At 33.2% G+C, this 15009-nt stretch overlaps 1 protein-coding gene and 1 pseudogene across 2 annotated transcripts; one reads left to right on the forward strand and one right to left on the reverse strand.

Annotated features, from left to right (window-relative positions):
• Positions 1-356: 356 nt before the first annotated feature.
• Positions 357-5854, reverse strand: LOC111281892 (vacuolar-sorting receptor 7-like). Of its 2 annotated transcripts, none has more exons than XR_016342442.1 (13): positions 5370-5854; positions 4121-4813; positions 3953-4041; positions 3773-3842; positions 3049-3132; positions 2868-2944; positions 2679-2760; positions 2021-2103; positions 1852-1915; positions 1605-1767; positions 1106-1209; positions 893-1019; positions 357-811 (listed from the first exon to the last, which is right to left on the reverse strand). XR_016342442.1 is itself a non-coding variant. In XM_022869676.2 (13 exons), the coding sequence occupies exons 1-12, from the start codon at positions 5680-5682 to the stop codon at positions 924-926; spliced, it is 1884 nt and encodes a 627-aa protein (XP_022725411.2). In that variant the 5' UTR covers positions 5683-5854; the 3' UTR covers positions 357-811; positions 893-923. The 2 variants fall into 2 exon arrangements, 1 of the variants encoding a protein (XP_022725411.2); XM_022869676.2 differs by having other exon boundaries at positions 1605-1733.
• A 2375-nt stretch (positions 5855-8229) lies between these two features.
• LOC111281721 (receptor-like protein EIX1) lies at positions 8230-11622 on the forward strand (annotated as a pseudogene).
• The last annotated feature ends 3387 nt before the right edge of the window (positions 11623-15009 follow it).

Here is a 15009-nt window from a genome sequence, read left to right on the forward strand (position 1 = left end):
TTTTGTGGTCTAAGAAAAAGAATGTATAATCCTAATTCAGACCAGAACTAACATAAACTTTTATTTTTTCATTTTGGGTTTTGTGTTTGGTTTAGATTTGATATAGATAGTTGATGAAAATATGTGTTTTGAAGATGTCGAGAGGCGGAGGAGGAACTGAAACTGTTGCAACTTCGAAGTCCTGATATTTCTTATTGATGGTTGTGATGAAAGCATGAAACTGAGCACCTAGTTGTGTCTTGAGTTCGACTCTCGATGAATGCTCCTCCTCCTCCTCCTCCTCGCCAAATAGTTGGAGTAACTACCAATACAGTACAAAACAAAACAAACATGATGCTTTCAAAAGAGCAAGCCCATGAAATAAATACACAACTTTTTTTTACCTTAAAATCTGCTTACAAGCTACAATTGTTGGTAATGCTAGGAATTATTTACTTTTACAACAACACTTTTATTCTTTTACTTTTCTTATACTTGTATAGAAAATAGAATATAGATCATGAGTCATCACCTGAACTTCAATCTATGTTTACATCTCAACTATTTTGCCTACAACCTACCATAAAGAGAGTAAAAACCTTTTTAAAAATATAAAAAAGAGGATTCTATCTGTGAAGGAAATTTTCTGTATAAAGATAACTCATGGTGGCTGTGCCTGTATATATAGCAGTAAAAGAAGTCTGTCTTTTTGGTCATTTTCGCAAACTGTATCTATCTATGTATATGTATATATAGATCACTTGAATTTCAGGACCAGCATAAAGCATAACGGATAAAATCCAACTGATTGCTTGTAACCTCCTCCCTCCATCTGCAAAAAATGCAGCTGTTCACCGTAATAGCAACAAAACAAGCTGAGTAACAACGCATAGCAAACAAGTTTTTTACTTACCTTTGTTTCTATTGTTGAGTTTTGTCGCAAATTAAGGTCCAACCTCACTAGGAACTTCGTTGTTATGGTGATTGTCAAGAGGCATGTACTGCGACATGATAGCCATAATCTCGGAGTCCATGTAAGACTGCAAGTAGAAATAAATGTATACCAATCAAAGAGACAAATAAAGCAACATGGAAAGTCACTCTATCCAAAGTAGTTTAGACATACCCGGAGCCTATATTTGTAGAATATATACCCAGCTAAGCCAGCAACTGTCACAGCTGCCAGGACCAAGAAGGTGAGGAACCACCCAAAGCGTGATCCATTTCTCTCTGTACGGACGATGAACAAAGATCAGACATTTCTTTTTACAACACTAACCATTCTATTAATTCAGCCTTCAATCAGTCTTTCATATGTTTCAGGGAACAAAATTATTGCTTTTTTTATCTGTATTTTCTCTTTAATTTTCAATTAACTATGCACTTTGCAATTCTTCCTCAAAATGCTATGCACTTTAATTTTCAAAACTCTGCATCAAAGGCATTGAGACGATTTTGGCCAAAGAAAACCTCAATCTTAGATTCAAACTTTCCATGGTTGTGAGTTTTGATGTAAAGCAGGAAATAACTGCAAGTACATGTGAATGGTATTAATTTACTAAGGTAAATGAATGCCACTGGAATTCTCTGCCAAACCAAGTTATAACTTGAATTCATCATCTTACCAATGCAAGAATCTTGCTCCCTTATATAGAGAAGGTCACCTTTGCACTTGCACTCATATGCACCCCAAGTGTTTTTACAGGAGCAGCCATCACAACGACAAACACTTCCTTCCTTGCATTCATTGATATCTTAAGCAAAGCAAACAGATGGAGATGAAGAATTCTGATGTAATTGAAAAGGACCTAAAGGGTTAAGAACAAAGATAAAATGTTCTTTTTAAGGTGTAAAACTGGAGGAACAAAGCACCTTCACATTTTTGACCATCCCCTCTGAAGCCTTGTGGACAATGACAACCTCTTAATTGGGTTTCCTGCTTTTATGAAAAGCAGTGATTTTGGTCAAAACCCCCCCAAAAAATTACGGAATAATAGAAAATCATTGGAAAAGGCACCCAATAAGGAATAAATCACTGAACTGAGCAGGCTGAGAAAGTTAATCCATTTATTGTTTCAGACCAGCAACCTCCGTTGTTAATTGTACATCTCGCAGGTCCAAAAGCTGAAAAAGTAGACGAGAAAAAGCAAGTAGCATTCAGTCAACTGCAAAAGACTTCCTTCCTTCAAACCCCACCTCACAGCCAAGGGGAAAAACAATGAAGGAAGAAATGGAAAGGATCGCTAGCAACATAAACTTGCAATGTGGCTAACATAATCAGGACATATTCATGTTATTCAACAGTAGGGTCTTGTATCATAAAGATAAGAAATGTTATATGACTGGATGGGGAAAATAAAAGGTACACAGACAGAAGGTTACATGGCAAATGAACTGAATAATTCATGCTTTCACAAGTATCTATAGGTAATCATGTGATTGAGGTAGCAACCACAATGGTTTTTCACGTGCAATATTTGAAGGACTCGAATCACTTTAAAAAAACTAAAAAAGTTGAAAAGCCAAAAGCGTTATTAAAAAAAAAAACGTATAACTGATATGTTAGCAGAATTCAGAAGATTTGAGGCATCATATAGATATCCCAATTCCCAACTTTGTCCAACCGCAAGAGAACCATCACCTATAACTGTCCAACTTCATTAAACAAAAATCTCATTTAACAGAAGGAAGATTTGCACCTTCACAAGTTACATAACCATCTCCTTGATACTGCACACCCTTCACAGTGGGGCATTCACACACTCGTCCTCTGAATGTATCCTAAACAAAATCAACATCCCTTTTATTAGTAAAAGTACCCTTTATATGGAGCTAAAGTCTCACCGTTCAATTGCAATATAATATTGAGTAAAATATCTATGTTTTACCTTGCACGCAGTAATGTTAGCTTGTTTATCCTGCCAACAACCACCATTTCTTTCAAGGCACTCATTAGTTTCGAGATCTGTCAACAAAGCATGAAGACAATATTAAATAAGAGTTACAAAAGATCTTTCCCGAATGTAAAGGTACTGCACCTAGTTTAGACAGTAAGCAGGCCCAATCTACCTGCACTTAAACAAACTGGAGGTTCTGTGGTCTCCTTAAATCCAGCACAGATGGCCTTAAGCACAGCAGTTCTATCCAATTTTCCTTCATACCAAGCAAACCAAGAACTTCGGCATTATTTAAGTGATTCAATAAAAGTTAACTCCCAAAGCAATTTAGGAAATTGTTAGATGAAAATAGATTTCTTTGATTAATTGATAAGGGCGAGGATAAATCTAGTAGCAAGATGGGGGAAAGAAGCATCCATGAAATAAGTGGGTAAATATAAAGTATGAAATTAGGTAACAATTAATGCAAACCAAGGGTATGAAATGATCTTTATAGGACCTATCAGGACATTTTATTTTCAATAAATAGAGGAAGACTAGAAAAAGAAATACATCAATCATATATTGCTTTTATTGTTTATCATCTGCTCTCCTTTTACAAGATGCTGTTGCTTCTGACATGATTGACTTGATATATAAAGAAATGGGGAGGGAGGGAGAATTGGAAGACGAAATACATGTCAAAATATTTTTCATTTTAGCCTGGTGAGAAAAGTAATTTTGGGAAAACTGAAACAGGTTACCTACAACGTTTTAGCAGTAACATACTAACAAACTTGGATAAGGAATTAAGATCAAACATTGCTGATTTAAATTGAAACGATGTAACATGAGAGAAAACCCAAAGAGCTCTTTGAAATTTTGCAATCTAATATTCAACATGCTATGTAACAAACCTCGATATTGAACATTATTGATAACCAATGTTGGCAAAATGGTAACATCACCACGAGAACCTCGGCCAACCTAAGTTCCACATATTGTAACTAGATAAGAAAGTTAACATTTTGCTTCATTTTAAGATCATTAATCTTAAAATAGTAACTGTGTTATTTAATATGACAAGAGATAATGACCTGAAGCTCTTGCTCAGTTTTCAGGACTTCGTTCTCGACATCAGCTTCAGGATCACCCATGCACTTTTTGATTTTCTCAACAGGCAAATCTGGTTAAGCATATGAAGCCAATCAAGCAAGAATGCAAGAAGATATGATACACAAAATCCCACAGAAAAGAGCACCTACCAAGTGAGCGCATGACATCCTCAGCACATTTTTTGCTGTATCTCTTATCCTTCATTGAACACCTGATATGGAAATCTGTTACGTAATCCCACCAAATCCAAGACCTCTTGCTCTCATTGGCAACTCTGTGCACACAGAGCTGTCTCAAGTTCTCAAACACCACTTCTTTTCCTTGATATCCCTCTGCAAAATCTTGTTCTGGATCAGGAGCACAATATCTTCCATGGTTTATGCACTGAGACTTGCACTGACTGCTAGAAACAAAAGCCCGAGGACAATACCAAGTTATGTAATGTGGTGTGAACAAAGTGTAACCCCATTTTTCAAGTATCTGCGCATTGCCCTTGAAATTCTTTACAAAATTCATCTGCTCATCGCAACGAACCCCACATTCATCATTGCTATTCGTCCAAAGCTCATATTCAACTCTCTGGTCAGGATGGGGCATTGACTCGCTCCAGTCTAACTTTACCACTACATCTTCATTCTTCTTCAAGGCCTCCTTCAGGCTGTCACCAAAAGACTTTTCTATCAAAGCTGACGGAATTCCTATCTTCTCCACATACTCATTTGCGTCAGAGCTTTCCTCAGGAGAATCCATAGTTATTAGAGGTTCATCTATGCTATCAGCCACCAATACTGCTGCAGCTCCAGCCTGTTGGCCATGCCATGCCTTCAAGGCAAAGTAACAATCTACGAGTGCAAGACAAAGAATCAAGAAGGATTTGATGATGAGATTAATATAGAAGGCTCTATTTGTAAATTAGAAAGGAAAAAATCAAGCAAGGAGAAGCAAAATTAAACTCCTGCTCATTAATAAAACTGCTTATACTGATGCATATGCACATGCTATTGATCAAGGGCAAAAAACCAAAAAAAAAAAAAAAGAGAAAACCGCTTAAAACAAACGTACAACCAGCACCTACCATGTTCTTGGAAACTTTTCTTTATTTCATGATCAGTCAATAATGGAAATATGTGCATGTGTATTCATTAAGAGTTAGAAGAAGAGAGAGTCACAGAAAGAATTACAATAGAAAATACTAAAATACTTATCCTCGTATGTCCAAACAATAGTATAATAGCAATTGTAACAGTAAGAGGCCTCTCACGGATCAAATTCTTATGAAAACAAGTCAAATTCGACGAATTTATCAAAATAATATCACAAAAAAATGAAAAAAAAAAAAAAAACTATAAACGGGACTTGTGATCATATTTTTGAAGACAAAAATGAATAGAGAAATACCTCCACGATCAAGAAGGAGAACAGAGGGGCGAGGAAACTTGGACTTGAAGGGCACACCATCAAAGGGTTCACAGCCATTAGCCCCTTTATCTGGATAAACCACTGAGCCTACAATAAACCCTCCGTAGTCTGGTATTCCAAAGTTACCTATGGCACCGTCATGCTTTGTTCGCAGACTCAATGGAGATAGCACTCGGATGCTATTCTTCTCTACAACAAACCTTGCAGAGACTCTGCTAAATACGAGGAGCGATGCTAGAAACAGAGGAATAAGTTTCTTGAAATATGGAAGCATGCATATGCATATCATCATCTCAGGAAATTTTAACGACTCTGGAGTCTGGACCTGTGATTGTACTTGTTCTGTTTGTTTCTTCAGAGAGAGGGGCTAAAGAAAATGGAAAAGATGTAGCATGGACGTGTTCTTGGCAAGAGTCTACGGTACGGGTGGCGAGTGATGAGAGAAAAAAGTCGCTGCGAAACATAGTAGTTTTATTAGATAGCTGTAGATATATAGTATATTAGGATTAGATTAGGGAGGTGAGTTTGCTTTTCGTGATGGACTGATGGTTAAACTTTCTCAATCTAACTGTGACGTAAAGGAAACGATAGGGGGGGAGAGAGAAAAGATGGAAGGTGGTAGACGGAGTCAGCAGAACTGCCATATTTTCATTGCTAATGCTACATTTCAACTACTAAATACTAATAGTAAGCAAAAGGAACAACATTGCTAGATCCTCAGATATTTTTCTTCTGATAAAGATTGCACCTTTTTTTTAATTTTTTGTTTATGTTTCTTTGTTTTTGATATTTTTATTGGATTACTTCAATTCAATCTTAAGGGACATTTGAATTAAGCATTTTACTCTTTCTTTTTTTTTTTTTAAGAACGAAATAGAGAGATGTTAACTGGAGTCAAGGTGGGTGACCTCGCTCATCATCTTAGCAAGACTTGTGTCTGTATGCATTATTAGATTAGTTTAGTTACGTCGTCCATAGAATTGTAAGCCCCTCGCTATGACTCTCGCTCATGACTTCTTTTACTTCTGTTTGATTAGATTTTATCAAAAAATAAACCCAAATTTTGATTAGCCTTAGAACTAGCAAGAGGGAAAAAGCCATTTGTTGGGGCGGAATTAATACTACTTAATTCACATCATTATTGCAAAGGTAACAACTACTAGCACTAATAAACAAACCAATGCGTGACTATACATACATACATACATATATCTATATATATGGACTGAACAGAATTTGGCGAATATAACTGTTGACTTTGATCAACAAACTCGAAGGAAACTTCAATATTGGAATAGAAAATTAAGACTGGGTTTGGTCTATTTCCATGGATGATTTTCTTTTATTATCAGCAAGTAGTGTCCAAGTCTTTATCCTGAGATGGAGTCAATGTGGAAGAAGAAAGGGGAAATAGCCCAGCTTGCAAGGCAAGTTGGAGTAATGAAGGGGTCAAAGACTTAAAAAGCGTTGAAGCAATTAATATTAATATATTATTATGAGACAGAGACTGTTGGTTGGGTTATAGCATCAATTTATTGGAAGAAACTTTGATTGGACTGAAGCTAAAGTATCATCCAAATACATTCATAAATTCTTCACTACCCCACCTATGCCTTTATACTACAAACCATTGCAGTTTTATTTTTCTTTTCATTTTAATTAACAAGAGATCAAGTTCTAATTTTCTTACATTTTGAAAAATTGAAAAAAAAAATTTGTTGCACTTGCCATCACATTTCTTTAGATGTTCCGTAATGCAGAAAGTAGGCAAAAGTTGACTTTGTATAATATTATTTTATTTTTCCCATTTTTAATAGGAAAATGCTTCATAAGTAGTAATAAATTGCAGTGTGAATATATGTACAACCATTAAAATCTCTTTCACAATTAGAGATGAAGGGTGGGATTACCTGCTGCTCTGCTCAGAATAAGTGGGTTCAAGTCAGAATTGGATTTAGATTTTTAAGTTCAATCTTGGTTCGAGAAGATTATTGAATATTTACATTCAATATAAAAATTATTGGAAAAAACATATTTATATTAATAAAATCAGATGTAAAGAGAAAATATGGGACTGGGCTGGAATTCTGTTTGTAAGAATATGACCAGATGGGCAGCCCAGTGCTGAAGCACGGAAACCGCTGCTGGTCCTTCACAACGTAGAATGAGGGTTGATGATTTGAATTTGATAAAGGCATGGGCCTTTCATTTTCGCTTATGGATATCTAAGCTTATCTGTTTTGTCTTGGGCCTCGTGGCCTGTTCTAAAATGGTTTTAGTCCTAGCTTCCCAGGCCACTCATTATTATTCATATCCAGTACATGCAATGCATTATTCATGTGGGCATATATAGATATATCCCTCCCCCAATAAAAAATATAGTAATGTATATATATACATGGCTGAATAACTAGCTTAGAATTAGTAATATATACTTTGATTGATGAATACATACATAAATACATATACATATCTATAGCATTTTGTTTTGAGTAATTCAAAGTTTCAACTAGACTATTAGTAGTAGTCTTTTAATATTATAGGGCATTGACATGTTTGAGTTCATACTCAGTAATTCAAACATGTTTTTCTTGTAAATTTATAGAACAAATTAATTTATAGCTTTTTCTCTTATTTTAACCATGCTTTAAATTACATGATAGAAAATATACAGGAAAGAGGTTTTCTTATTTTATAAACATCGTTCTCGATGTTGACTGTTGAGCCTTGACTCTTGAGTTTCGAGTTAGGCAAAGTAATAAAAGCATCAAGCAGGACGGATGAATGATGACTTCCACAATCCACACCACTTAGCAAGTGGACATTATGGCAGGCCGCACAACAGATATGCTACCAGTAATAATGGACAAAAAGCAATGTCAGAGCAACACCATATCAGACTCCCTGCCAAGCGCTTATAAGTTGCTCAACTGGACCTAATTTTACCGCAGCTGATAAGGCCTCCTTATTGGTATGGGTAACAAGCCTAATTTCATATCAACTTGTCGACTCCTTGTTTCATATTTGCTCCTGCTCTTCCTTGTCAATACAAATTCACAACTTATCGTCTTTTCGATTGATGTCAAATGCACCGATACCGAATGAAGAGCACTTGTTGTCCTCAGAGAAGGTCTCACCGACCCTTCTTCCAGGCTTTCTTCCTGGGTTGGTGAAGATTGTTGTAGATGGAAAGGCATCAAATGCAACAACCAAACAGGACGTGTCACGAAGCTCGACCTTAGAAATCCATATCAGTTAATCAATGGAGTAGCTGATCCAATAGCATATAAATATTCCTGTTTGGGAGGTAAGATCAACTATTCTTTGCTTCACTTGGAATATCTAACTTATCTGGACCTTAGCCTGAACGATTTTGAAGGACTTGAAATTCCCAACTTCTTTGGCGATCTGAAAATTTTGAGATATCTCAATCTCTCTTTTGCATCATTTGCTGGAAAGATTCCACCTTGTCTTGGAAATTTGACCAACTTACGGTATCTGGACCTCTATGCTGACTCGTATAGCAGTAAAGGCCCCTGGGAATTACGTTCACGGAGTCTGACATGGCTTAGAGCTCTCTCTTTTTTAAAATATCTAAACCTGGGATTTGCCAAACTGGATAGCATAGGTGAGCATTGGCTGCAAATAATTAATATGCTACCTTCCTTGGTAGACTTGCGTTTGCGCTGGTGTGAACTTAAAGGTCTCCCATTCTCATTACCATCCGTTAACCTCACCTCACTTTCAGTTCTTGATCTGTCAGAGAATTCTTTTAATTCCTTAGTTCCCCAATGGTTGTTCAATCTCACCGGTCTCACAGAACTGTATCTGAGATGGGACTTTTTCAGCGGTTCAATTCGTGCTGAATTCGCAAACCTGAAAAATCTCCAAGTCCTTGATTTGTCGGATAATTTGAACCTCGATGGTCACATTCCTGGATTATTAGGAAATCTTAGCAAACTACAGATTCTAGATCTTTCTGCAAATAATTTCCATGGTGACATTCATGAGCTTTTTAGTGGATTCTCAAGTAGCCCAAACAATAAGTTAGAGTTACTTGATCTGAGTTCTAACTCATTGATTGGGGAATTGCCCGAGTCATTAGGATTGCTTAAATATTTACAGCACCTAGATCTCTCTAGCAACTCTTTCTGGGGCTCAATTCCATCATCTACTGGAAGCTTGTCAGCGCTGAGAAAATTAGACCTGTCGTATAATATGATGAATGGTACAATTCCTGAAAGCTTTGGGCAACTCCATGGGCTAGCTGATATAAACCTAATAGCAAATTCTTGGAAGGGTATATTGAAAGAAACCCACCTCATGAATCTCAGGAGTTTACGGCATGTTCGTCTCACAACAGATCCAACGAGGTCCTTGGCTTTCAGTGTGTCCCACGGGTGGTTTCCTCCTTTCAAACTTAAGTCTATCCAACTTGAAAACTGCATAGTAGGTCCCTCCTTTCCTGTATGGCTTCAAGTTCAAAATAAACTTACCTCTGTAATCTTAAAAAATGTTGGAATAGCAGACAGCATACCAGGGCAATGGTTTTCAGAAGTGTCTGCTAAAGTCACCTATTTGGTTCTATCGCAAAACCAAATCAGGGGGAAGTTGCCACACCAGTTACAGTTTCCATATTCAAATGTCATCGATCTGAGTTATAATTGCTTTGAGGGTCCTCTCCCATCTTGGTCCACTAATGCAACCGATGTATTCCTTCAAGAAAATTCATTTTCAGGATCAATACCTGAAAATATTGGGGTCTTGATGCCAAGATTAGAGAAATTATATTTCTCTAGGAATCATCTCAGTGGCAGAATCCCATCATCCATGTGTGAAATAGAGGGCCTGCAAATTCTTTCTCTTAGAAACAACAAGCTTTCTGGAGAACTCCCTAACCGTTGGTGTCAATCACTAATGTTATGAGGCATTGATATCTCAAATAATAGTTTGAGAGGAAACATCCCAAGTTCTTTCGGTTTCCTATATTCTCTAAGTGTGCTATTGTTGAGCAACAATAATCTGGATGGGGAAATCCCTTCTTCATTGCAAAACTGCTCCGGTTTGACAAGCATGGACCTTGGAGGGAATAAATTATCGGGGACTCTACCCTTGTGGGTGGAAAAATTGTCTTCCTTTTTCATGCTACGTCTTGGCTCAAACTTTTTCAGTGGGCACATTACCGACCAGTTCTGTAGTCTTCAAAATTTTCACATATTAGATCTTTCCCACAACAAAATTTCAGGGCCCATTCCCAAGTGTATTGGTAATCTGACCGCACTGGTCTATGGAAATAGCAGCGAGGGGTTTGAAGAGCTAATAAAGGTGGTAACAGGAGGAAGAGATCCTGAATATAGCAGCGTTGAGGCAAATGTAAATAGCATTGACCTTTCAGGGAATCATCTTACAGGAGAAATCCCTAGTGAGATCACAAACCTTTTTGCACTGCGCATCTTGAATTTGTCAAGTAATTTTCTGAGCAATAGCATTCCTGAGAAAATTGGAAATTGGAAACTTGCAACTGCTGGAGTCGCTTGATCTGTCACACAACTGTCTTTCAGGAGCAATCCCACAAAGCTTGACATCTCTGGCTTCTTTGACTCGATTAAACCTGTCATATAACAACTTTTCTGGAAGAATTCCTCTTCAGCCAAGATTCAATGATTCCTCCATTTATGATGGGAATCCACAGGTTTGCGGGGCTCCACTTCCTACCAAGTGCCCAGACAAATAGATACTGTTTGTAATGGCTGAGGCAGTGCGAAGAGTAACGAAGATACAAGTTGTGTTACAAATAACAACACAATACTTTCAAAAACAATAATGCTATATATTTCTTGCACAAAAATAAATCCTGTATTTAGTCCTAATCCAATATCGCATCTGGATTTTTCTACATTTATGCAATATGGGCTATCCGTCCTCGAATAAACAATGCTTCGGCTTTGCAGGTTTAATTTATTAATGGCATGGATGATAGAAGAGCATTTTTCTTGACTGTTTTACCTGATCAATGCTGTTTAGGTCTTTTTTGCCCTTTCAACCAAGGAAAGTGGTTTGGGACAGAAAAAACACACACACAGAAGCACAGGAAAGTAGTTGGCTGAAGCCTTCGTTGAAAATTTAACCACTGATTGAAGAGGATCCTCTTCTCAATTAACCCCACTATCCTCGACAGTTTTAAACTTGAGATCTCTAAACAGGAATATTGGCGATAGAGGGGTATATATATGTATATGGAATGGGCAACAACAATCTTTCCCCGCCCAAATTCACCGTGCTTTCTATCCGGTTAATGATGGATTTGTAGATTCTATCTCCATCTATGCCACAATTATATTTTCGATTCCCTTTCAGGTAAATAAAACCACTCTCAATAAAGTTGATTAAACCAAGAAAAATAAATACGATCAAGTATTCCTATTCCATCAATTACAGGTTTCAAGTAGGCCTGGCCTTGCTTTGATCACTATCGATACCAATATTGAGAAGCAAGTATACAGGATAAACAAATTATTATTTAATAAAGTAAATCAACCAAAAGTTGTCAACATCTGTCAGGCGCAGCTCTTGGCCGTAACAAAATTATATCCAAGCAATTAGTTCTGTTCCTCACTGGCCAACTATTTGTTCCATTAATTATATAATCATTAATGAAGGTTTGCTTTTGGAGGAATCTATACTTTTTTTCTTTTTAATTTTGAGAGTTTATTTCGGAGGAATTTATACATTTTTTTTATTTTTATTGGTGGAATTTAATTTTAATATTTGGTTTAAAGTAATTTGATTTTAAGAAAAAGTGATAAATTTTCAACAATATCTAAAATCTTAAAATTTCAAAGAAAAATTATATTATTTTTAAATTTAATTTAAATAAAAAATTATAAAATAATCGTTACAATTTAAAAAAGCATGTCTTAGTTATAGGTTTCTATTGCTAATTTTTTTTTTATATTACAATTAATGGCCTTTAGTATGAAAAATGTCTTAAATAATCTTATTTAAATTTTTTTGAAAATTATTTAAGATATTTTTAGCCAAAAAATATCTTAAATAATTCCCTAAAAAAATTATCAGTATTATTTAAGACATTTTCTAACTATAAATGCCTTAAATAATACTGTTTTATTTTTTTAGAGATTATTTAAAATATTTTTTTGACCAAAAACGCCTTAAATAATCTCATTTAATTTTGAAAAAAATTATTTAAGACATTTTTTAACAAAAAAAAACCATAAATAATCCCTTAAAAAAATTGTTCAACATTATTTAAGGTATTTTTTTGATCAAAAACGTCTTAAACAATATTAATTTGTTTTATGGATTATTTAAAACGTTTTCTAATAAAAAAATATTTTAAATAATTCCTTAAAAAAATTGTTTAGCATTATTTAAGACGTTTTTTGATTAAAAAAACACCTTAAATAATATTAATTTTTTTTTAAGATTATTTAAAGCCTTTCTTAGAAGATTATTTAAGGTATTTCTAGCCAAAATCTCCTTAAATAATCCTTTAAAAAAATTGTTCAGCATTATTTAAAGTAAATTTTTAACAAAAAATACCTTAAATAATCTCAAAAAATAAGCGTTAAAAAAAGATTGAACCTATTACCTTATGATTAATAGGCATATGCTTTAACCAATGAGCTATTCTAATTTTTTTATATTTTATCTCTTAAATCTTATAAGTAATTAAATGAATTATTTAAGGTATTTTTAGTAAAAAACTTCTTAAATAATACCTTTCAAAAAATATTAAAGCGCTAGAAAAAAAAAATCGAACCTAGGACCTTATAATTAATAATCATATATTCTAACCAACTAAGCTACTCTAATTTTTTTTATATTTTATCTATTAAATCTTATAAGTAATGAAATTGATTATTTAAAGCGTTTTTAGTTAAAAATACCTTAAATAATACTTTTAAAAAAATTAGAAGGTATTATTTAAGGTATTTTTTTTTACTAAAAATGCCTTAAATAATCCCTTTTAAAAAAAATATTGAGAATTATTTAAAGTGTTTTTTTTATTAAAAACACCTTAAATCACTATTTTGTGTATTTGTTATTAAAAAAAAAACTAATAAAAAGTTATCATCATATATATCAAGGAAATTATGATAATTATACAAGAATTAATATATATATATGGATTTCTTTAAAAAAAAAACGAGTGAATTTAAACATAGAATGGCCTAAAAATGAAAAAAAAAAAGTGAATATGAACATGTATATATGCATGTTTCAATGACATTTTTATTTTGTAGCTGGCTATTGCCTTTGACCTATGTGATCTAAAACAAGGTTGACACCTTAATTTTAAGTGATAACAAATTCTTAAAATATATTGATATGAAATTAGGATATCAAAAACTCTATTTTGTTAAAACTTGAAGTTTCATAAAAAAACATACAAAACCAGAATAACACTAAGCCTTGAGATTTTAGATATGACTCTCACCGTATAAAACTTAATTCTCATAAGATTTTAAAAATGACTTTCATGGTGTAACACTTAGGTTTCAAAATTTTAATTAATGATCGCTCTAATACCATTTGTGAAAATAAGTTCTTAATCTATAAACTATTATCCATTTTGACATTAAAATTTTTAAAATTTTATCTCATAAAAAATGTATCACAAATATGTGTTTAAATCTCTATTTATATATATATATATATATATATCATATCATATCATGTTCTTATATTTAACCAATAAGAGATTAGAGATGTTATAAAAGCATTGCACATGTCATTTTTGTTGTCAAACGCTTCAATTAATTTTTCCTCCTATTATTTTCTTGGTGTTAATTCACCTCATCTTGTTTTTTAAATTGATGAATATATATATATATATATATATGAAACAAAATGATGTCATTTTGAGAATTTTAGAACTTGATCCTTTGATTCATTAACTCAATAAAAGATCTGATCTGTATGTGTTAGTTTTGATTTTTTTTATTCATTATAATTTTTTTTTGTTTTACTTTATTTTTTTTGTTTTATTATTTTATTATTTATTTGTTTAAATTTCTAAGTTAGGATAGATTTTAATAATATAAGAAATAAGAACAAAAGACTTATAGGTTCGTAAAAATTAAATAATTTTTAAACTTTATTTTTACCATGTAATTTTTAATTTTAATAATAATAAAATATATTTATTTTTGAGCCAACACATTTGTATTATATAATTAGTAATTAATTAATTTTTATATATTTAATTTCCTAATTAATAAATATGATTTTTTTAGTTTTATATTTTTTTTTAATTTTTGATTTTAATAGATTAAATGAATGAAAGAAACAAGTAAAAATAAGATAAAAATGGTTTAAAAAATTTTACATTGTATAAATTTATCCCTCCTCTTATGGTAATATCAATATATATATATATATATATATTAAATATATACACAAAATAAAATTATTTAAATAAACAATTTTTATTTAATATAATATAATATAAAATTCTATTTATAAAAGTAATTCAATACAAATATTTATATAAAAAAAAAATCTCTAAGCGAAACGAAGGGCATATATATATATATATATATATAAGGCTTTTGGTGTTTGAGAAAATAAAGGAGATAAGTTTTTAATCATTGAA

The sequence above is a fragment of the Durio zibethinus genome, chromosome 5, assembly GCF_047325235.1.
Source record: "Durio zibethinus cultivar Kanyao isolate XHJ-2024 chromosome 5, ASM4732523v1, whole genome shotgun sequence".
Lineage (NCBI taxonomy): Eukaryota > Viridiplantae > Streptophyta > Magnoliopsida > Malvales > Malvaceae > Durio > Durio zibethinus.